At 41.6% G+C, this 21,810-nt stretch overlaps 2 protein-coding genes across 8 annotated transcripts; both read left to right on the top strand.

Moving 5' to 3' along the window:
• Window positions 1-615: 615 nt before the first annotated feature.
• LOC311252406 (protein NLRC3-like) lies at window positions 616-11,659 on the top strand. Of its 6 annotated transcripts, none has more exons than XR_014621523.1 (14): window positions 616-769; window positions 991-1,043; window positions 2,343-2,460; window positions 2,550-2,663; window positions 3,032-3,139; window positions 3,259-3,366; window positions 3,503-3,551; window positions 3,700-3,928; window positions 4,746-6,534; window positions 7,023-7,196; window positions 7,350-7,523; window positions 8,287-8,492; window positions 8,628-8,674; window positions 8,950-9,041. XR_014621523.1 is itself a non-coding variant. In XM_084345554.1 (14 exons), the coding sequence occupies exons 3-14, from the start codon at window positions 2,357-2,359 to the stop codon at window positions 9,600-9,602; spliced, it is 3,723 nt and encodes a 1,240-aa protein (XP_084201680.1). In that variant the 5' UTR covers window positions 616-769; window positions 991-1,043; window positions 2,343-2,356; the 3' UTR covers window positions 9,603-11,659. The 6 variants fall into 6 exon arrangements, 5 of the variants coding, with proteins under 5 accessions (XP_084201680.1, XP_084201681.1, XP_084201682.1 ...); XM_084345554.1 differs by having other exon boundaries at window positions 8,287-8,460; window positions 8,950-11,659; XM_084345555.1 differs by lacking the exons at window positions 616-769; window positions 991-1,043 and having other exon boundaries at window positions 2,345-2,460; window positions 3,019-3,139; window positions 8,287-8,460; window positions 8,950-11,659.
• A 372-nt stretch (window positions 11,660-12,031) lies between these two features.
• Window positions 12,032-21,602, top strand: parp12b (poly (ADP-ribose) polymerase family, member 12b). 2 transcript variants are annotated; one of them, XM_084346357.1, is made up of 8 exons: window positions 12,032-12,430; window positions 16,093-16,228; window positions 17,300-17,555; window positions 17,667-17,756; window positions 19,478-19,604; window positions 19,687-19,855; window positions 19,982-20,102; window positions 20,669-21,602. In XM_084346357.1, the coding sequence occupies exons 1-8, from the start codon at window positions 12,069-12,071 to the stop codon at window positions 20,818-20,820; spliced, it is 1,413 nt and encodes a 470-aa protein (XP_084202483.1). In that variant the 5' UTR covers window positions 12,032-12,068; the 3' UTR covers window positions 20,821-21,602. The 2 variants fall into 2 exon arrangements, with proteins under 2 accessions (XP_084202483.1, XP_084202482.1); XM_084346356.1 differs by having other exon boundaries at window positions 17,300-17,570.
• The last annotated feature ends 208 nt before the right edge of the window (window positions 21,603-21,810 follow it).

Below are 21,810 nucleotides of genomic sequence, written 5' to 3'. Positions count from 1 at the left end.
TGTTTGAATCATAAAGAAAGCAGAAGTGTGATGAGGAAGTAGAGACGAGCTCAGCTCAACAACTGAAACTGATTCAAAATAAAAACAGATGAAGTGAAGTTAGTGCAGCAGCAGGCTGAGCCTCCGGCCTCCCACCACCAGGGGGCGCAGACAGAGCTGAGAACAACATCAAATAATGTTTTAACAAACATTTAGAATATATAAAAAATATCTGAGATCTAAAACTTTATCTCAGTGTGTTTTTATTTATTTATTTATTTATTCACTGATGTTTTCTAACAGTCACGTGTGGGGGAAGTGTTCCCGCTGTTTCACCACCGAGACACAAAGTTTTCTTTTCTAATGTCAGAATCTGAACTTATCTGTGGTTCTGTAGAAACATACTCAGTGATTCTGCTGGTTGGAGGAGAATTGTTTAGTGACTCTGCAGCAGGTTTAAGTTAAATCATAACTCACATTCATTAAATCTGAAAGTGATCTTCTGTGAATTAATATTGAAAGTGTTTGACCTCCAAACACGTTTGTCTGCCAGCTGATGATCTAAATAAAGAACTCTGTAACTGGATCTCTTCATGCAGCCGGGGAGAGCAGATATATTTTAGAGGAGCAACCTCTTCTGATCAACGTGCAGTTTGGACTGATTGGATCACGGTGCTGTTTAAGGCAGCAGACTCATTAATCCAGTTTCCATCTCACCTCTTCATATTTCAATCAGGGTGTTTGGACTCAGTAAGGGACAGATTCAGATTGATGAGGAGCTGCAGGACTGGTGAGCTGCTTTATGTTCTGATGGTTTACAGTGTACACAGTGCAGTGTATGCTATATATAGGGATGGGCATTGCAAATTAGCTTATTGGCTATTGGCTATAAGCTATAAGTGCTGTGGTGTGTGACAGGTTTGCTACATACTTCTCTCTCACAAATAAACAAAATAAACAACAAAATTACATAAATAGTAATGTGAACCTTTTCACTGTCTTTGTTTACAGATCAGCTGACTGGACGACTGGACATGTTCGAGCTGATTGTCGACTAAACAAAGGTCAGAACAAGTTCTGTTTAATTTATCAAAACACAACACACACAAACGCACACACACACACACACACACACACACACTAATAAAACCCTGCTGGGTGTCAGCAGGATTATATAGTTCGTAGTCTGCTGCATCACACTGTATCAGTGTTTGTATAAAGTATGAATTCACATGTGAGACAGAACATTTGTTCTGATCCGGCTCTGCAGCTTTTATTTGTTGGACATCAACTGTGCCAGTGACTGAAATAGACCCGGTCCAGTGACAGTGTTGCTGCAGCCAGATGACCTGTGGTAACCCTGAAACTCTGACTCCGTCTGACTGACTTCAGTTTTGTTGCTTCTGTGTCTTCAGACAGCTGAAGAGTTAATCACAGCCTCTGTTTGATCCTGGTTCTGTTCTGTAGTGTGGACTTGGTGTTATCTGTGGCTCACCCAACCAGGAATTTGGAATTTGGAGAAATCTGTATTCATTTTTTGGGGGTTGTGATTAATTATTATCATTATTGTTGTTGCTGTATAAATGCTTCTTCTGTATTGTGCTGTCTTATATCATTAGTGTTTGAATATCATGTTTTTATTGTGGGATGAAAGAATTCAGTTTCTGATAATCTGGTCTAAGTGCGCCCTCTGCTGGTGATCTGCTACACTGATTTTGAATACAACAATGTTTGTGAAGTTGACCCCTCCAGAGCAACAACAACATATTTAATTGTGGATCATGCTGAAAAACCCCCACGATAAGTTGATGGTGGTGAATTTTGATTACTGAGATAATCACGAATATCATCACATGAACGAGTCTAAAAGCTGTCTGGCTCTCTGATGTACAGTCCTGTGTTGGTGTCCTGATCCTGAGCCTGTCACCATAGCTGAAGGCTCGGCTCACACATTGTTACTACCATTTGTTGATCCTCTATTTGTGTATTATTTTTTATTTAATGATGATTATTGGGAAAATATCGTGAATCACAATTATTTTGGACCAGATACTTGTGACATTACATTTGTTGCAGTCTTCACAAGTCGGTTTTGTTTTTCCTGACCAAGTCCAGCAATTCTAAGATTAGCTTGAATATTATTTTTCCATTTTCTGGGAGAAGAAAGAGTTGTAGTAACATAAAAACTACTGACAGTAAGATTGTAGTTTACATTGTTATTCAGTTGTGATAGACAATTTGGTACAAATGCATAACAGTAACTTTTTTATTGATTTCAACAGACAGCAGTGTAAATCACAGTTTGTTCCACCTGAGACTGTTTGTATCAGCAGCTGACTCAGCATGTTTGTGTTTGTGTGAAGGAGCATCTGGTACAATGTCTCAACATCAGGAAGAAGAAGAAGAAGAAGCAGAAGAAGAAGAGGAGGTCTCTGAACTCACTCTGATTGGACAACATGACAAACATGCTGAACATAACAGGTAACGTGATGAAGGTGTTTCTTCATCTGTCTCAATTGTTCATGTCAGATATAACCAACATTACTCACAGTACAAATCTGTCTCTGAAGTCCACTCCAGCAGAGAACAGAGTCCACTGTACCCAGCTGTCTGTCCATGAAGAGTGACCGCTCCATGGATCACCCAACAAGCTTTAAAACAAAACAAGATGCACTCAATGAAAGGTAAAATGTCTATTTAATGAACCTTAACCGTCAGTCGGTTACTGACCCTCTCCATGGAAACTGTAGGTTTTGGTAAAGCATAATTAAAAGAAAGGTTTTCCAAAGGACACACACTGCAGCCAGATTACACAGTCTCACTATTTTTTTTTACACTCACAGTACACATCACTAAAGATTCTACTTTGTTTTGACATATTGACACTCAAATCTTCATTTCCAAAGTCCAGAATAAAGTTATGAGGAAACTTATTGCCATCCTTTGTTAATGTTAGAGGTCATCATCAGACACTAAGGCAAACTCTTTGTATGTGAAAACCTTCTTAACAATAGACGTGTTTCTGAGTATTACTCACAGTTAATCTCTGTAGGCCAATCCAGCAGGGAGCAGACTTCCTTGTATGTCTGTCCATGAAGAGTGACCGCTCCATGGATCACCCAACAAGATTTAAAACCAAACAAGACGTTCTCAATGAAAGGTATTTAATTAATTTTTCACCTACCTCATACACTAAGGGAAATGCATTGTATGTGAAAACCTACTTGACAATACATATATTTCTGATTCATTAGTCACAGTAAGACTCTGTTTCTGAAGGCTAGTCCAGCAGAGAACAGGCTCCACTGTACCCAGCTGTCTGTCCATAAAAAGTGACTGCTCCATGGATCACCCAGCAGTTTTTAAGAGGGACTTTCCTTTCAAAATGTAAGTAATTTGGTGTTTCATACTTAATTTCAAACATCATGAGTTACATTACTTCTGAACAGTATGTTCTTATTGTAAATTAACATGAGAGCTTTCATGATTAAATTGACTAAATAATTATGTATCAATCTAAAAGGCCTCAGTCTGCCCAGGAGCATCAAACAGACATGGACTCCATATTTATGGTAAGTAACTATACAGCATCATTTCTGAAAAGTATAATTGAGCTTTATCAAGTCAGTCAGGACAGACTTTTTTCAGCAGGAAGACAGGAACATAAGCACCATCAGGTCTGTTTTACAACTATTATATATATATATTTTTCTGTCCCAGCTTCTTGAGACAAACATTATCACATTTGTGAGGACTGAATTAAAGAGGTTCCAGAGGCTTCTGAGCACAGATCAACCAGAATGCCTAGAGAAGCAAAGTGAGGATGAGGAGGTGATGGATGAGGAGGAAGATGTGCTGAGGAGGAGCAGCAGAAAGGCATTTCTGAAGATCACTGTGGACTTTCTGACGGAACTGAAGCAGGACCAGCTGGCTGACTCTCTTCAGAGCAGTAAGCCCTATACACTGAGATCCACTTCTTCTGGCGTCTGAAGATTTTATTGCTTTTTTTATTATTGTTTTCTGGTTACCCACGTGTCCTAACCCTGCATTGATCTCATTCTGGAGTTTGTCTTGTGTTAGTCTCAATCTGAATGGGTTCATATCTCTGTTGTCCTAATCGTCCCTCCTGGCTGGCTCGCCAAATAATGTTACACACTAGAAAAGGGCCAATTGTTTCTGGTACCTAATGATTTTATTGTGCAAAAGCAAAAAAAAATTGTCCAAGTAGCGGACATTGGGCATTCCCCCCTAGATTTACATGTTTTTTGTTTATATTTTTATGCAGGTTGGACTGGCTCATAAGCATTTTGCTGCCAGTGCTGCCACACAATAGAACAATATAATTCTGAGGTCAGGTCTCTAATATATCTGTAAAGCCATATCGCTGGCATGCTCAACATTTGTAGATTTTTTATGGCACTTGTGCACTGCTCTAATCTGTAACAAAAACACAGTTTTGGGATGAACATCGGCTTCCTTTGCTGCTATCTTGACTTTCTTATGTTTACAACTGAGGAGCTGAACCAGAAACTACAAAATAACCCAAATACATTTTTAACCTAATGGAACCTACTTTACATTTTCCAGCTCATGATAAATTAGGGAAATAAACTGTCCTGAATTAGGTGAATCCAATTCTATCTCTGCTTTGTTGAAGTATGGAACTGTCTGAAGTGAGTGTATTGCTAAACATAAGGCAAAACATTCTTCCATTTTCCATGTTTGCTATTACAACCTGTATTGTTTTTTGTCATATTTTCATTCAGAAACTCACACTTCAGTGTGCCAACGCAAGCTGAAGTCTAACCTGAAAGAGAAGTTCCAGTGTGTGTTTGAGGGGATCGCTAAAGCAGGAAACCCAACCCTTCTGAATCAGATCTACACAGAGCTCTACATCACAGAGCGGCGGATTGCAGAGGTCAGTGATGAACATGAGGTCACACAGATTGAAGCAGCATCCAGGAAACCAGACAGAGCAGAAACAACAATCAGATGTGAAGACATCTTTAAAGCCTCACCTGGAAGAGATGAACCAATCAGAACAGTGACGACAAAGGGAGTGGCTGGCATCGGGAAAACAGTCTTAACACAGAAGTTCACTCTGGACTGGGCTGAAGACAAAGCCAACCTGGACATACAGTTCACATTTCCATTCACTTTCAGAGAGCTGAATGTACTGAAAGAGAAAAAGTTCAGCTTGGTGGAGCTTGTTCATCACTTCTTCACTGAAACCAAAGAAATCTGCAGCTTTGAAGAGTTCCAGGTTGTGTTCATCTTCGACGGTCTGGACGAGTGTCGACTTCCTCTGGACTTCCACAGCACTGAGATCCTGACTGATGTTACAGAGTCCACCTCAGTGGATGTGCTGCTGACAAACCTCATCAGGGGGAAACTGCTTCCCTCTGCTCGCCTCTGGATAACCACACGACCTGCAGCAGCCAATCAGATCCCTCCTGAGTGTGTTGACATGGTGACAGAGGTCAGAGGGTTCACTGACCCACAGAAGGAGGAGTACTTCAGGAAGAGATTTAGAGATGAGGAGCAAGCCAGCAGAATCATCTCCCACATCAAGACATCACGAAGCCTCCACATCATGTGCCACATCCCAGTCTTCTGCTGGATCACTGCTACAGTTCTGGAGGATGTGTTGAAGACCAGAGAGGGAGGAGAGCTGCCCAAGACCCTGACTGAGATGTACATCCACTTCCTGGTGGTTCAGTCCAAAGTGAAGAACGTCAAGTATGATGGAGGAGCTGAGACAGATCCACACTGGACTCCGGAGAGCAGGAAGATGATTGAGTCTCTGGGAAAACTGGCTTTTGAGCAGCTGCAGAAAGGAAACCTGATCTTCTATGAATCAGACCTGACAGAGTGTGGCATCGATATCAGAGCAGCCTCAGTGTACTCAGGAGTGTTCACACAGATCTTTAAAGAGGAGAGAGGACTGTACCATGAAAAGGTGTTCTGTTTCGTCCATCTGAGTGTTCAGGAGTTTCTGACTGCTCTTTATGTCCATCTGACATTCATCAACTATGGAGTCAATCTGCTATCACAGCACCACTCATCAGATAGTTGGTTCACATTATTCAGAAATAAAGAAAACTTCTACAAGAGTGCTGTGGATAAGGCCTTAAAAAGTCCAAATGGACACCTGGACTTGTTCCTCCGTTTCTTCCTGGGTCTTTCACTGCAGACCAATCGGACTCTTCTAAGAAGTCTACTGAAGTACACAGAAAGTAGATCAAAGACCAACCAAGAAACAGTCCAATACATCAAGAAGAAGATCATGAGCAGTTCCTCTGCAGAGAGAAGCATCAATCTCTTCCACTGTCTGAATGAACTGAATGATTGTTCTCTTGTAGATGAGATCCAACAGTCCCTGAGTTCAGGAAGTCTCTCCACAGGTAACCTCTCTCCTGCTCAGTGGTCAGCTCTGGTTGTCATCCTACTATCATCACAAAAAGATCTGGATGTGTTTGACCTGAAGAAATACTCTGCCTCAGAGGAGGCTCTTCTGAGGCTGCTGCCGGTGGTCAAAATCTCTAAAAATGCTCTGTAAGTGGATAGAACTAGATCAACTAAAGGCCCGATGCACAATTTTGTGCAAAGTGCTTCAGGCATTAGATGGTTGTACTTGAATCATCCACATCGCTGCTGTGATCTTTATTGTTTAGTGCCGCATATAGACTGTTGTATATTGGCTGTAACAAAATTGCAGATGTTGATCAGTGGGTGTGGTGGAAAGGTCCACTGCACACCAATGGCAGATTGGGGCTTTAGAGATCTTATTATTTCTTGTATTTATGCAGGTTATTCAATCAATCAATCAATTTTATTTATATAGCGCATTTTAAAAACCACAAGGGTAGCCAGTGCTGTACATTGAGACATAAAATAATTTAAAAGTTAAGTTAGAAGCACAAAAGAGACAAACATGAAACATGATCATGAAAAACACGTAAAAAAAAATAAAATAAAATAAAAAAAATAAACGATTTGAAATATTATTTCTAACACTACTATTCTCAAAAATACTGTTTCAGGTTGATTGGCTGCAAGTTGTCAATGAGAGGATGTGAAGCTCTGTTGTCAGTTCTTAGCACTAAGTCCTCTAGTCTCATCGAACTGGATCTGAGTAACAACAGCCTGAAGGATGAAGAAGTGAAGCTGCTGTGCGTTGGACTGAAGAGTCCAGATTGTAAACTGAAAATACTCAGGTTGGTGTTCCTGTCCACCTTCAACAGATAACTTTTTTAATTCTGGCTTACATGCATAAGAATCTCATAGAAATACAAAACACTCTGCAATTCCAACGCCTGTGACCGATTTCGGAGGTAATAACATTTTCACATCTTTTCCTGTATGTCAAGGCTGAGAGTATGTAACCTGTCAGAGAGAAGCTGTGAAGCTCTGTCCTCAGTTCTCAGCTCTAAATCCTCTAGTCTAAGAGAACTGGACCTGAGTAACAACGATCTGCGGGATGAAGGAGTGAAGCTGCTGGCTGCTGGACTTAAGACGCCGCACTGTGCACTGAAAACGCTCCGGTTTGTTGTCTTACTTAATATGCATGTTTATAACGCATCTGAGATTGGCATAATATTTTCTTGAAATGCATATTGCAATTTGATTAGTTTTCCTTTAATGCTACCATCACATTTACATGACTAGAATTACTGGCGGAGAATTAAATAACTTCACATGACCACCTATGACATTCTGACACTATTAAAGATTTGGTGTACACAGTTACCCATTCTTATGGCTTAAGAAATGGTTTTGAGGTAACAACAATTCATCTTGTGCTAGGGTATAACTTTCCAACATTTACTGTGTAATTCCACTGAATTTACAGAGTAAATTTTAAATGTGTATTTAAAACACTCAACAGTTCCTAGTGGTACTTAGATGTAGGTAAAGCTGAACAAGGGATAAACAGTTGGGATTTTTAGAGGAAGGAAGAAAAAAAGAATCAAAAAAAAAAAATCCAAACTGTTCTGCCGTTACCCTGTAATCACAGAGTACTGTTAGGAGTACCAGTAGGAACCGTTGAGAATTATATATTATATGTACTGATTCACAAGACAAAATAAGTCAAGCAGAATCACACAGCTCATGTCAAGAAATTACACTACAAAATCACACACTGCATCATGTAATGTTACTTTTTGGAAAATGAAGACCCAGAAAATATTGGCATTAAAATAGAAAAAAACAATAATGTAGACAGTGAAGATCAACATGGGGAGGGGAAAGACCACTGCACACTGATTGCTGTGGTATATCTTTTGATTGTGTGTGTTTTTATAGATTATCTGGCTGTTTGGTTACAAACAAAGGCTGTGCTTCTCTGGCCTCAGCCCTGAGCTCCAACCCCTCCCATCTGAGAGAGCTGGACCTTAGGTATAACCATCCGGGAGAGTCTGGAGTGAAGCTGCTGTCTGCTGGACAGAAGGATCTAAACTGGAGACTGGACACTCTGTGGTAAAGAGACGGCCGCTGTCCCAGAGCTCAAGGTCAAACTTAACATTTTTATATGCACTACTGACAAGGCTCTAGGAACTGTTAAATGTTCAGAAGGGTTTGTTCTGTCCAACATGTGTCCTCGGGGTAATTGTGCAGTTCTGACTCTGTTTATTCTTCATCTCCAGTTTGGAGCCACATGGTGTTCGCTGGCTGAAACCAGGTCTGAGGAAGTGTAAGTAAATTTAGTTTTCCAATGAAAACAAAACTGTAGAGACACCTGATCAGAATAATTATGGCCATACCATACAGACATTATGGGTTCTTGAGAGTAAAATGTTCATTCAGTGTACATTCTTATTATCCATCATTTTATCCACATTTCCACTAAAATTATATTTTAATTTTTTTGTATTATTGAAAACATTATGGATCCACCAATGTGTCTGAAGGAGTTGAAGACTAAATATGAATCTGACCTGTGATTTGTGCTTTGTTTGTGTCAAGCAGATGTTTGTGCAGTCACACTGAACTCAGATTCAGCAAACAGATTTGTCAGACTGTCCGACAGCAACAGAAAGGCGACAATGGAGATAGAGAAGCAGTCGTATCCTGATCATCCAGAGAGGTTTGAACACTGCAAACAGGTGCTGGGCAGCAAAGGTCTGAATGGTCGTTGCTACTGGGAGGTGGAGAGGAAGGGAGAGGTGTTTATTGGAGCTGCATACAGCAAACTGAAGAGGAAGGGAAAGAGTGACGACAGTCTGCTGGGAATGAACAATGAGTCCTGGAGTGTTTTCTGCTCTGATAAAAGCACCTTCAGCGACTGGAAAGACGACAGAAGAGAGGTCGTTTTTTCTCCCTTTTACTCCAACAGAGTAGGAGTGTATGTGGACTGCCCTGCTGGGACTCTGTCCTTCTACAGAGTCTCCTCTGATGAATTGATCCACCTCCACACCTTCAACACCACCTTCACTGAACCTCTTTATCCTGCGTTTGGATTCAGTGTTTGGTCGGCAGGATCATCTGTGACTCTGCAGCAGGTGGAGGAGGAATGGTCACCCCATCAAACAACATTTAGGAACAGTTTTGACTCAGTTTTGACCCAGTTTCTCTATCGTATGAAGAATACACACACTACAATCTCCTCACTGTTAGTATGATAGGCCTGTGGTACAAAGCTGGATCTGTGGTAAGCAATGTGACTTCAGGGTTAACTCTGGGTTGCCCATGCTAACTTTTGCTGCACACTGAATTGAGATGAAGCTCTGAGTGAAGTCAGCACTCAGCAGAGACTCTGGTTCTGGTTTTGGTTCTCTCTCTCCTCTCTGTAACGTTACGTTCATTAAGTAAAGTATATTTCCCCTCCAGCTCCAGTCAGCAGTCAACATCACAGAACATAAACACCTGACGATGGAAGTCACCTCCGCGGATCACTGCTGCAGTCAGGTTGATAAACAGGAGTGAAGATAAATCCACTTTTTAATCTCCCAAGTTACAAAGTAACCTCTGAGCTCTCTGTTGGTAAACGGCTCTGGATCCGAGCAGAATCTGATGACACTCCAGGTGTTTACTCCTCCAGAGAGTGGATCTACAGGGCAGCAACTCTGCCCAGGTCTTTGCAGCGACTTTGTTTGTGATCTCAATGACACAATGATTGAGTTGATAACCACCTTTGTGTGACTGCTTATCGTGATTGTAAGGGTTAGTGAGGCCAGATAACACAAACATGTTGAGCTCGCTTCCTAGTACAGGCCTCTGAACAGGTGATGCTCAGGTGTTTAGTGTGTTTCTCAGTGTGTTCCCTGAAGTATAAAATGTTACACAAACTTTAACACTGTAAGCAAACTTCAAGTATCACAACCCTGTGGCTCGTCCTTAGATGATGTTCAAAGTCCAAAATACAGAAGAGAATTTAATAACTAGCAAATTTCTCAAGAAGTTTTGCGCCTGATGCTTGGTGCTTAATCCGATACAAATGTTGCCAGCACTAAGTATGAAGAGAGAGGTAGTAGTATTCCTAGAAGTAGCCTAGTAGTAGTAGTAGTAGTGGTAAAAGATTTAGTAGTAGTAGTAGAAGTAGTTTTGGTGGTCGTAGTAGTAACAGCTTGGTAATTAGGCATAAGTAGCACTAGCTGTGTCATTGAGCTCATTTAGTTTTATGGAAAATACCACTCAAACTCCTGCTTGTATTGAAAAATTGTAACTGCTATTGGTTAATTTTTAATACCATGGAAGGAAGGAGAAGCTGCTGAAAGTATTTATGTATATTTTATTTTTGTATATTTGAAAATGAGGGACTGACAGATAGTTAGGAAACTGGTGCTGCCTACTTTCCTTCAGAAATGTAGGCTCAAATTAACAGTGGAGCTCATGAGGGAGTTGGTGGTGTCTTTTGTCACTTCAAAGCCCACCAGCCAAAAGTCTGTTTGTTTTCATAGTTACATGCTTGTGACCAGAACAAAATGTCAGAAAAACCTGATATATAAATTATATGTGTGTGAAGTGTCACTTGTGGGATTTTAATCAGGACTAAGAGAAATGTTTCGGTTGATTTTCCGGCTCCTCTCCACTCCAGCGATGTCATCAGTGTGGAGCGCTGGACACTGCTGGACACTGACCATTATAAAATCTGGAACAGACAAAGAATATCCTGAAACGTAAACTGTGATAGCTTGTAAACCGTTTAACTTATCAGTCAAGTCCTAACTCTGCTGACTCATTTTAACTTTTAATCACTTTTCTATATTATGGTATGGCGAGGCAACGAGGCCCTAAAGAGGGGTGGGTCTGACCTCATTTCACCATGACTTCCCATTATTTCTTATGGGAAAAATATTTATATTTTTTTGTGATTTTTGTGAAAACAGTTTGGTGAATTGCTTCCAAAAGACACAGCACGCTCGTCCTGATGATTCTGCATGTTTTTATGTATTTTATGTGTATGTGTGGGCAATGCTGTGGGAATAGTTACATGGCAAAAAAAATGGAAGAATCCATAATAGTATTCTGACGTATGACAGATAATATTCAGTGTTTATAGCACATCAGAATAATATGTTTCATAACCATCAAATTAAATGTTGGTGTTGTTTTTATGTGGCTGTCTGTCCTCCTCGCCTTGGAGGAGATATACTGTGGTATCACACTTGACCATAATCATAATTCTACAGTGTTGTGTTATTAAAATATGTCTGTCAGGACACAATGTTATAATAAAGCTTTTATTTAAAAAAAAAAAAAAAAATCTGTTTTCATTCCTTTAAGGGTCGTTCTGACTAATAATATTATCAAAAATATGTTTTCATACTGTGAATATTTTGTATTTTTGTGTAAACTGTACACAACACACAACGAGCAGATTAACTGTAAATTATCTTAAATATAATAATCTGACATTAAATGTTTCACTGTAGGCCGATATGATAATAATGATGATGATGTCACGCTACATTTGTGACATTTCACCAATCAGGACGTCTGTTTATTGTCCAGCAGACATAACAACACTTGTGATTGGCTGTCCCTGTCAGACAGTACAGTGTGCTTTTATTGTGACGGTCTGGGGTGTTTCCTGTTCCTCAGTGTGATCAGCTGTGATCTGCTGTGATCAGCTGTCAGTGCTCGTCATGTCCTACAGCAGAGAGGTCCTGTTGGCCACCAGCCTGCTGTGCAGCAGCTCTGGAGCCATGCAGCCGCTGCAGCTGTACCGGAAGCTGCTGCAGTGCTGCGACATCACCGAACAAGAGTTCCTCGACATCATCCAGCGGTGCCCCCGCTTCTTGCTGGTCCGCGGCCCTGCAGGGGCCGGCGGGGAGCGGCTGGAGGACTGCACGGTGGTCGCTCAGACCTCCCTGCGGCTGTGCAGCAGGTACGGCCGGGAGCCGTGCACCGGGTCCGGGTCCGGGTCCGGAGAGGAGGACGGAGGCTGCCAGCAGCTCCACCTCTGCAAGTTCTTCATCTACGGGAACTGCAGGTTCGGCAAGGGCAGGTGAGCCGCGCGCACGCGCTCAGGTGTGTCAGACAGCAACAACAAGTTCATCTTAAAGTGCCGGTTTAATTCTTGTAGACGTGAACACGTCAGAAACACGTCAGGGTGATAAACTGTGAATAAAGTCAGAGTTTGTTCTGCCGGCAGCGGAGGGATACATCCTCTATCTCTCCACCGGATCACGACAGCTTTGAATGTTTTATTCTCCTCCAGGCTTCCGTAGATCTAAAACAACAGCAGACTGATAATAAACTGATCAGGAGCTTTAAATGGTTATTTTTATCTGATTAAATCTGGACTATTTACTCCTCCGCCGCGGACTGATACAGACTTCCTGCTGCAGTGAAGAGAAACGAAACTTAAGGAAACAGAAACTGAAGCAGCTCATCACACTCCTCACTCTTCATCTGTCATCACACTCCTCACTCTTCATCTGTCATCACACTCCTCACTCTTCATCTGTCATCACACTCCTCACTCTTCATCTGTCATCTGTCATCACACTCCTCACTCTTCATCTGTCATCTGTCATCACACTCCTCACTCTTCATCTGTCATCACACTCCTCACTCTTCATCTGTCATCTGTCATCACACTCCTCACTCTTCATCTGTCATCTGTCATCACACTCCTCACTCTTCATCTGTCATCTGTCATCACACTCCTCACTCTTCATCTGTCATCACACTCCTCACTCTTCATCTGTCATCTGTCATCACACTCCTCACTCTTCATCTGTCATCTGTCATCACACTCCTCACTCTTCATCTGTCATCACACTCCTCACTCTTCATCTGTCATCTGTCATCACACTCCTCACTCTTCATCTGTCATCACACTCCTCACTCTTCATCTGTCATCTGTCATCACACTCCTCACTCTTCATCTGTCATCACACTCCTCACTCTTCATCTGTCATCTGTCATCACACTCCTCACTCCTCATCTGTCATCACACTCCTCACTCTTCATCTGTCATCACACTCCTCACTCCTCATCTGTCATCACACTCCTCACTCTTCATCTGTCATCACACTCCTCACTCTTCATCTGTCATCTGTCATCACACTCCTCACTCCTCATCTGTCATCACACTCCTCACTCTTCATCTGTCATCACACTCCTCACTCTTCATCTGTCATCTGTCATCACACTCCTCACTCTTCATCTGTCATCACACTCCTCACTCCTCATCTGTCATCACACTCCTCACTCTTCATCTGTCATCACACTCCTCACTCTTCATCTGTCATCTGTCATCACACTCCTCACTCCTCATCTGTCATCACACTCCTCACTCTTCATCTGTCATCTGTCATCACACTCCTCACTCTTCATCTGTCATCTGTCATCACACTCCTCACTCTTCATCTGTCATCACACTCCTCACTCTTCATCTGTCATCACACTCCTCACTCGTCATCTGTCATCACACTCCTCACTCTTCATCTGTCATCTGTCATCACACTCCTCACTCTTCATCTGTCATCACACTCCTCACTCTTCATCTGTCATCTGTCATCACACTCCTCACTCCTCATCTGTCATCTGTCATCACACTCCTCACTCTTCATCTGTCATCACACTCCTCACTCTTCATCTGTCATCTGTCATCACACTCCTCACTCTTCATCTGTCATCTGTCATCACACTCCTCACTCTTCATCTGTCATCACACTCCTCACTCCTCATCTGTCATCACACTCCTCACTCTTCATCTGTCATCACACTCCTCACTCTTCATCTGTCATCTGTCATCACACTCCTCACTCCTCATCTGTCATCACACTCCTCACTCTTCATCTGTCATCTGTCATCACACTCCTCACTCTTCATCTGTCATCTGTCATCACACTCCTCACTCTTCATCTGTCATCACACTCCTCACTCTTCATCTGTCATCACACTCCTCACTCGTCATCTGTCATCACACTCCTCACTCTTCATCTGTCATCTGTCATCACACTCCTCACTCTTCATCTGTCATCACACTCCTCACTCTTCATCTGTCATCTGTCATCACACTCCTCACTCTTCATCTGTCATCTGTCATCACACTCCTCACTCCTCATCTGTCATCACACTCCTCACTCTTCATCTGTCATCTGTCATCACACTCCTCACTCCTCATCTGTCATCACACTCCTCACTCTTCATCTGTCATCACACTCCTCACTCTTCATCTGTCATCTGTCATCACACTCCTCACTCTTCATCTGTCATCACACTCCTCACTCCTCATCTGTCATCACACTCCTCACTCTTCATCTGTCATCTGTCATCACACTCCTCACTCTTCATCTGTCATCACACTCCTCACTCTTCATCTGTCATCACACTCCTCACTCGTCATCTGTCATCACACTCCTCACTCTTCATCTGTCATCTGTCATCACACTCCTCACTCTTCATCTGTCATCACACTCCTCACTCTTCATCTGTCATCTGTCATCACACTCCTCACTCTTCATCTGTCATCTGTCATCACACTCCTCACTCCTCATCTGTCATCACACTCCTCACTCTTCATCTGTCATCTGTCATCACACTCCTCACTCCTCATCTGTCATCACACTCCTCACTCTTCATCTGTCATCACACTCCTCACTCTTCATCTGTCATCTGTCATCACACTCCTCACTCTTCATCTGTCATCACACTCCTCACTCCTCATCTGTCATCACACTCCTCACTCTTCATCTGTCATCACACTCCTCACTCTTCATCTGTCATCTGTCATCACACTCCTCACTCCTCATCTGTCATCACACTCCTCACTCTTCATCTGTCATCTGTCATCACACTCCTCACTCTTCATCTGTCATCTGTCATCACACTCCTCACTCTTCATCTGTCATCACACTCCTCACTCTTCATCTGTCATCACACTCCTCACTCGTCATCTGTCATCACACTCCTCACTCTTCATCTGTCATCTGTCATCACACTCCTCACTCTTCATCTGTCATCACACTCCTCACTCTTCATCTGTCATCTGTCATCACACTCCTCACTCCTCATCTGTCATCTGTCATCACACTCCTCACTCTTCATCTGTCATCACACTCCTCACTCTTCATCTGTCATCACACTCCTCACTCTTCATCTGTCATCTGTCATCACACTCCTCACTCTTCATCTGTCATCTGTCATCACACTCCTCACTCTTCATCTGTCATCTGTCATCACACTCCTCACTCTTCATCTGTCATCTGTCATCACACTCCTCACTCTTCATCTGTCATCTCTTCACTCTGTGGTTAAACATACAGGACTGTGACGTCATGACACTCACCTGTAGTTGTTGTCTGATGTCACAGTGACGTCACGGAGCAGCTTACAGAGCCTGATGAGGCCTTTGATTGACGGAGAAATTAAACTGTTCATGTTTTTTACATTTAATTATTAACACACATTAACACACAATAACACACATTAACACACAATAATAGACATTAATACTTGTTTATTGTTGTTGTTTACTGGAGTCATCTTTTCATAAACAGTGAATGAGTGAACATATTTGTGGATCTGAATGATTAGTTTTGATTGTGACCCTGAATGATCTTTAACTATTATAAACATAATAAATATAAAGTATTGATGATGGATCCTGATCAGTTCTGATTGATTAAAGACCTTGTTGTTGTTTGTTTGTCGCAGGAAGTCGTGTAAATTCTCTCACGACATTCGTTCAGATCACAACTATCGATTACTGAGAGAGTGTACGCTGCACGAGCTCAACGAGGACGTCCTGTTTCTGCTGCTGCTGCAGAATGACCCCACGCTGCTGCCACAGGTAACACACACACCTGTGACACACACACCTGTGACACACACACACACACACCTGTGACATACATAATAACTCTTCTGATTCTTCTTCGTGTTCTTTGAACTCCTGCAGTTTGTTCTGCTGTCTCTGTGTCCTCTCTCAGTTTCTTCTCTTCTCTCCTCTGGAGACATTTGGACCAGAGTAGCTTCAGTTCTGGTTTCAGTGGATGTGATCAGACATGAGGATCCTTCAGTGTGATGTGAGAACAGGTGTTAATGAGTCGTGTGGTAACACACAGAGAGAGAAGAAGAAGAAACGAGTGACGAGACGCCTGAAGAACTCAAACAGAATCTGAGGTTAAAATAACGAAGCAGAGAACAAAAAGAAAAAGACCAAAAAGAAAAAAGACCAAACCATAAAGATAAAAAGTGTCCAGTTTCCACAGAGGTAAAACATTTTGTTGGTTAATGTAACGTGAACCAAAGAATTGTTCTTTAATTGTCACGTTATGATGCAACATGTCACAATCACAAAGAAATGAAACATTATGAGAAACACAAAAGATTTTTATCTCTCTTAAATTCAAAGTCTCATTAATCTCATTTCTGATAAAAATCTCATTAAAATCAGATTTTTTTTTTAAAATCACATAATTAAGATAAAACCTTAAGATGTTACAAAGTTCACAGATTAATGATGATGAGATTTTAATCACGTAGTTACAAGATGTCAAACTGACATGACTGTGAGTCTTCTCTCATCACATCTGAATATTCTTCATGCTTGTGACAGAATTATCTCATAATTGTGACATTTATGAGAAAACTGTCTCAGGATCTGTTTTTCATCAATTCAACATAAACTTTATTTTGTCTTCTCAAACTTTTGAACTTTGATCATTTCAGTAACTCATAACATTTAATAATTATACAGTTTGTAATTCTGAAATCACTTCATTAAAACATCCAAGTGTGACTCACAGTTAAGAGACAATTTGTAAATAAAGAAGAACAGGTGAAGTCATGCTGAGAGGTCACAGTCACTGGTCGGTCCTCCAGGTGTGTCTCAGGTGTAACGTGTCCCATCTCGTCTCAGGTGTGTCAGCACTATAACAAAGGCTCCGGTCCTCACGGCAGATGCACCTTCGAGGAGACCTGCACCAAAGTCCACCTGTGTCAGCACTTTGTTCAGGGCAACTGCACCTTCGGACTCAAGTGTAAACGGCTGCACGCCATTGGAAAACATGGCCGCCGCATGTTGGAGGAGAAAGGACTGAGCAGAGACGTCATCCAGGAGCTGCCCTTCATCTACAGGAACATCCACCACCTCAGTGCTGCCGCCGCCTCCACAGGTGACAGGAACACAGGTGTGTTCACGTTTTACCTCCACAGGTGACGGGAACACGCCTGTGCTCAGGTGGACCTGCTGCAGGTGTTGATCTCTTCATGTCCGTGTGTTTCAGAGAATCTTCCAGAGTCTTGGTGTAGACCTCAGACTGACGACAGGAACAACATCTGTCTGCACTTCATCAGGAACAGCTGCCGGTTTCGCAGTGAGTTCACCTTCAGACTGATTCACCCTCATGTTGTTGTCATGTGATCAACAGGTCTGTTGTTCCTGCAGTTAACTTTAAACTCCACCAGATGGCAGCAGACTGTCAGAGACAGCAGACTGTTTAGACTCTTCATGTGTTGGACTGAGTCTGGTCACTCTGAACGATCACATCCGTCAGTTTACATCAAACTCACAAACAGAAACAACAAAATGCAGCTGCGAAGAACATCAGAACAAAAGAGTTAAATGTGTTTATTCTGCTCCTCACAGTCCAGTAGACGTTCAGATACTCAAGTAAAAACAGACTCAAGCACTGATTCAGCTTCTTTACTCCAGTTAAAGTAATAGAGTACAGGCTCTGACATGTACTCAGAGTATCAGAGTAAAAAGTCTCCCTCTGAAGGACATTTGTGGTCAAAGCTAACTGAAGCTCACGTCATATTAATATAATTCAAAGACTATTAAAGTTAAAGGTAGAGTCAGCAGGATTTGTCCCAGCTGTTCCTGAACGCACCACAAAGATAGTTGATTGTTGAGTCTCATTCCCAGGACGTCAAATAGCCACATGTTGGGTTGGTAAAGCGTCCCGAGCAGCAACAAAGAGAGAAAATAAGAAACTCTCTGCAGATACGAGACACTAACACGCCTTTTCTCCCCATTCAGCCTCCCTCTCTGTCTGTTCTCGTCTTTTACGTCTTTGTCTCGTCTCGCTGCGTCTGCCGTGCGTGATGTGCTCTGATAGGTCGACATCAGTCTGTGATGTTGGGAAGGCGGCATGCGATGACGCCAAATAACAATAATCCATAATTCACCTCAAATGCATCAAACTAAAGTAACGAGGCTGTTTGAAGCTGTGAGGAGGAGAAAGTTCAGATGTTTGTGTTCAGATGTAGAGAGGGAAAGTCTCAGAGATACTCAGGTACAGTACAGATACCTGAGACATGTACTGAAGTACAGTACAGATACCTGAGACATGGACTGAAGTATATACTTGATTACTTCACACCTCTGTTCATTTCCTGTAGACTGACAGAAACACAGCAAACTGTTGGAGTAAGTGTGCTGAACACTTCTGGACTAAAGTTTCTTTTTTCAGTTGTGATCCCAAACAAGTACAAACTGCAAAATAATATATATATATATTTTATTCATTCTTAACATGTAAATATAACTTTCTTTATAAGTTTCTTTGACTCAAGTTTTACAAATAGAAACATTTAGATGGGTTTTTTTTTTATAAATTATCTTCTAAACTGATCTTTCAACAATGTATTTCTTTTTGTGTATCAATAGATGTTCTTCTAAATTTATTATTTTCTTCTTCTTAATAGATTTTAAAAAATCCATAAGACCATAAAAAGCTTCTCTCAGTATTTGTAGATTCTTCTTTCATTAAAACAATAAAGAAAACGTGAAATTTCTTGTATTTATTTTTTTCTCAGAGTTTATTTTTGTGACCTTTAACAAATTGTTCATATGTGAAATTTGAGTTTTAAGTTACATATTAATTTATTTGTTAATGTTTCACTTCAGCAATGTTTTCTGATTTATGGTCAGTGTGTTTGTCGGCCGATGATTGGACGATCTGTTGAAGTCTTTTTGATTTCGTTCACATTCAGGCTGATTAAAATTCATATTTTTCTCTCTTGCGTGCTTCAGTCTTCATATTTTCAGTTCTTGTGTTTTTGTCATTGAGTTTTCTCGTCTCTCTTTGTGTAGACGAGTGCCGCCGCGTTCACTTCCACCTGCCCTACAAGTGGGAGGTGTTTGATGGCCTCACCTGGACGGACCTGCCACACATGGATGACATCGAGCGAGATTTCTGTGACCCATCTAAGACACAGAGGTCAGAGGTCACAGGTCACTGTTCAGGTTTGAAAACAATCTGCTGTTGACGAATTGCGACTGAAACTTTCCTTTGTTTTCAGTGGCGTTGATCAGCCCGTCAACTTCCTGACGAAGAGTCAGGGGTCGCAGCGTGTTCGCCGTCTCTCCACGGTTTCCTCTGTGACGAAGCCGCCTCACTACACCCTGACGACTCAGTGGCTGTGGTACTATAAGGGGGACCAGGGGAACTGGGTGGAGTACGGACAGCTGGTGAGTCAGACCGCTGTGTCAGTTTGAACCTACAAGATCAGATGTGTTTTTTCTTCACATCATCAATGCTGACTGGGATCATGATATTAGCATGTTAGCATGCTAACCCGTCTCTGCCTCCCTCAGGACGAAAAGCAGCGCAGCACCTCAGTGACATCACAAACTCTGGAGGAGGCATTTCTCTCCAACAGAACAGCTGACGTCCACGTAGTGAAAGGCCAGAGGCAGTACGTCATCAGCTTCAGAGGTACGACTTCCTGTCTCCTCAGAGCTCGAACTCAGTCACTGTTTCACAAGTCACATCCCAAGTCACTTCTAAAGTCATGCCTCAAGTCAAGATGGGAAAATCCCCAAGTCAAACACTAGGTCAAGACAAGACGGTCCCAAATAATGTCTCAAGACAAGTTCCAAGTCAAGTTCAAGTTCCATAGTCAAGACACATAAGTCCCTCAGATAAACTCCAGACAGGTAACGTAGTCCCATGGTGTTTCTCAAGTAATGACAGGTGAGTGCTAGGACAAGTATCAAGTCATGTCCCAGGTCAAGACAAGTATATCCCGAGTAACCTCTAAAGTCATGTCACCCAAGTGAAGAGAACAAGGTCCCAAATCAAGTCCCAAGTCAGGTCTTGAGTCAAATATCGATTAAAGTCCCGAGCCAGGACCAGTGAGTCCTGAAATTACTTCACAGCAGGTAAGTCCCAAGTCCTAGTGAGCTCTTCACCAAATATAATGTCATGTTATTTTTTAGAGCTAATACTTGAATTAATTAAGAGGAAAATTAATTTTTAATTGTGTCTCTCTGATCATGCAGACATGTACCAGAGGAACCCCAAACACAACACCAAGAGACAAGTTCGTCGTCGTCCATGCTTCGTCTCTGTGGCCGAGGTGGAGAGACAGGCCGGTTCAGTAGAGAAACCACCACCTGATGGCTTCCTGTCCCTGCAGACTGGATCTGACTGAGTTTTCTTAATTTTTTGAATTCTTTTAACTGAACTTCATCTTCATAGTAGATTTTCACATGTAAGGAATTTGTCTGGTTTGGTACAATAAACGAATCACAAGACAGAATGATAGAAGTGCTGCAGATCATAAAGAGAAAACAGAGAACTGACAATAAGGTATAAACAAACTAGAATGGCTCTCGGTAGAGTGCATACCTCAGCTCACTCAGAAAAACCACACACCTAAATACAGCTGACCCATGAAATTAACAGCGTGTAGTCAGCTCGTGCTTCAACAACAGCTCCATGTCTCATGCTGTTCTGTTCAGCCGTTTACTGTAAAATGTTTTCTTAACGTTCAGAAAATACTTTAAACATACACACAAGTGTGATCGGCACCGTCAGAACGCTCAAAGATGAATACATGATGTACCGAGCACAGGACGACACATCTGTCAGCCAGTCTGAATTAAACATGCTGCAATCAAACTGTGGAAAATCAAACTGGGAGAATATAAATGTCCAACTATTATTTTGTGTATCAATGACGGTAACACCGTCTGAACTTTTCAGTTACTGGGTTTGTTACAAATATCAATAAAAAAAAATCCTGTAATCAAGTTAAAGACAAGACGTCCCTGAACATTTGTCAGAACTATTTTATTTGTGTCTTTTTAGTGATTTTTTTCCCTGTCTGTTAGAGAAATGAGGACTTTCAGATTTAGTTCATATTAACTTCATGTTAGAGCTCCACCATCAGTCTGAATACACTTCATTAAAATCTGATTTATTGAACCATCACATACAGAGCGTCTTTATCTGGACCCAACAGAGTCTCTGAGCTTTGTGTTCATCTTTTTACTTTGATACAGTACAAACGTTTTATTGGGTTTTAAACTCTATTCTGTATTTCTCTTATTCTGTTATTATTTCAGTTATTTTCTTATTTTCTTCACATCCACAGAAACATCAACACATTTATCTCCATGTCTCAGCTGATGTTACATGT

The sequence above is a fragment of the Pagrus pagrus genome, assembly GCF_965226575.1.
Source record: "Pagrus pagrus genome assembly, chromosome: 23".
Taxonomy (NCBI): domain Eukaryota; kingdom Metazoa; phylum Chordata; class Actinopteri; order Spariformes; family Sparidae; genus Pagrus; species Pagrus pagrus.
Note: the sequence above shows the minus strand (reverse complement) of the source record. Positions and strands in the feature narration are given on the sequence as shown.

What these genes read in the sequence shown, in the direction of transcription:
- parp12b (XM_084346356.1), top strand. Translation starts at nt 12,069, where the DNA reads ATGTCCTACAGCAGAGAGGTCCTGTTGGCCACCAGCCTGCTGTGCAGC. An exon ending in ACCCCACGCTGCTGCCACAG is followed by an intron (nt 16,229 to 17,299) that starts GTAACACACACA and finishes ATCTCGTCTCAG; the next exon opens with GTGTGTCAGCACTATAACAA. An exon ending in CACAGGTGACAGGAACACAG is followed by an intron (nt 17,571 to 17,666) that starts GTGTGTTCACGT and finishes CGTGTGTTTCAG; the next exon opens with AGAATCTTCCAGAGTCTTGG.
- LOC311252406 (XM_084345554.1), top strand. Translation starts at nt 2,357, where the DNA reads ATGTCTCAACATCAGGAAGAAGAAGAAGAAGAAGCAGAAGAAGAAGAG. An exon ending in CAAGACGTTCTCAATGAAAG is followed by an intron (nt 3,140 to 3,258) that starts GTATTTAATTAA and finishes CTGTTTCTGAAG; the next exon opens with GCTAGTCCAGCAGAGAACAG. An exon ending in GGCTGACTCTCTTCAGAGCA is followed by an intron (nt 3,929 to 4,745) that starts GTAAGCCCTATA and finishes ATTTTCATTCAG; the next exon opens with AAACTCACACTTCAGTGTGC.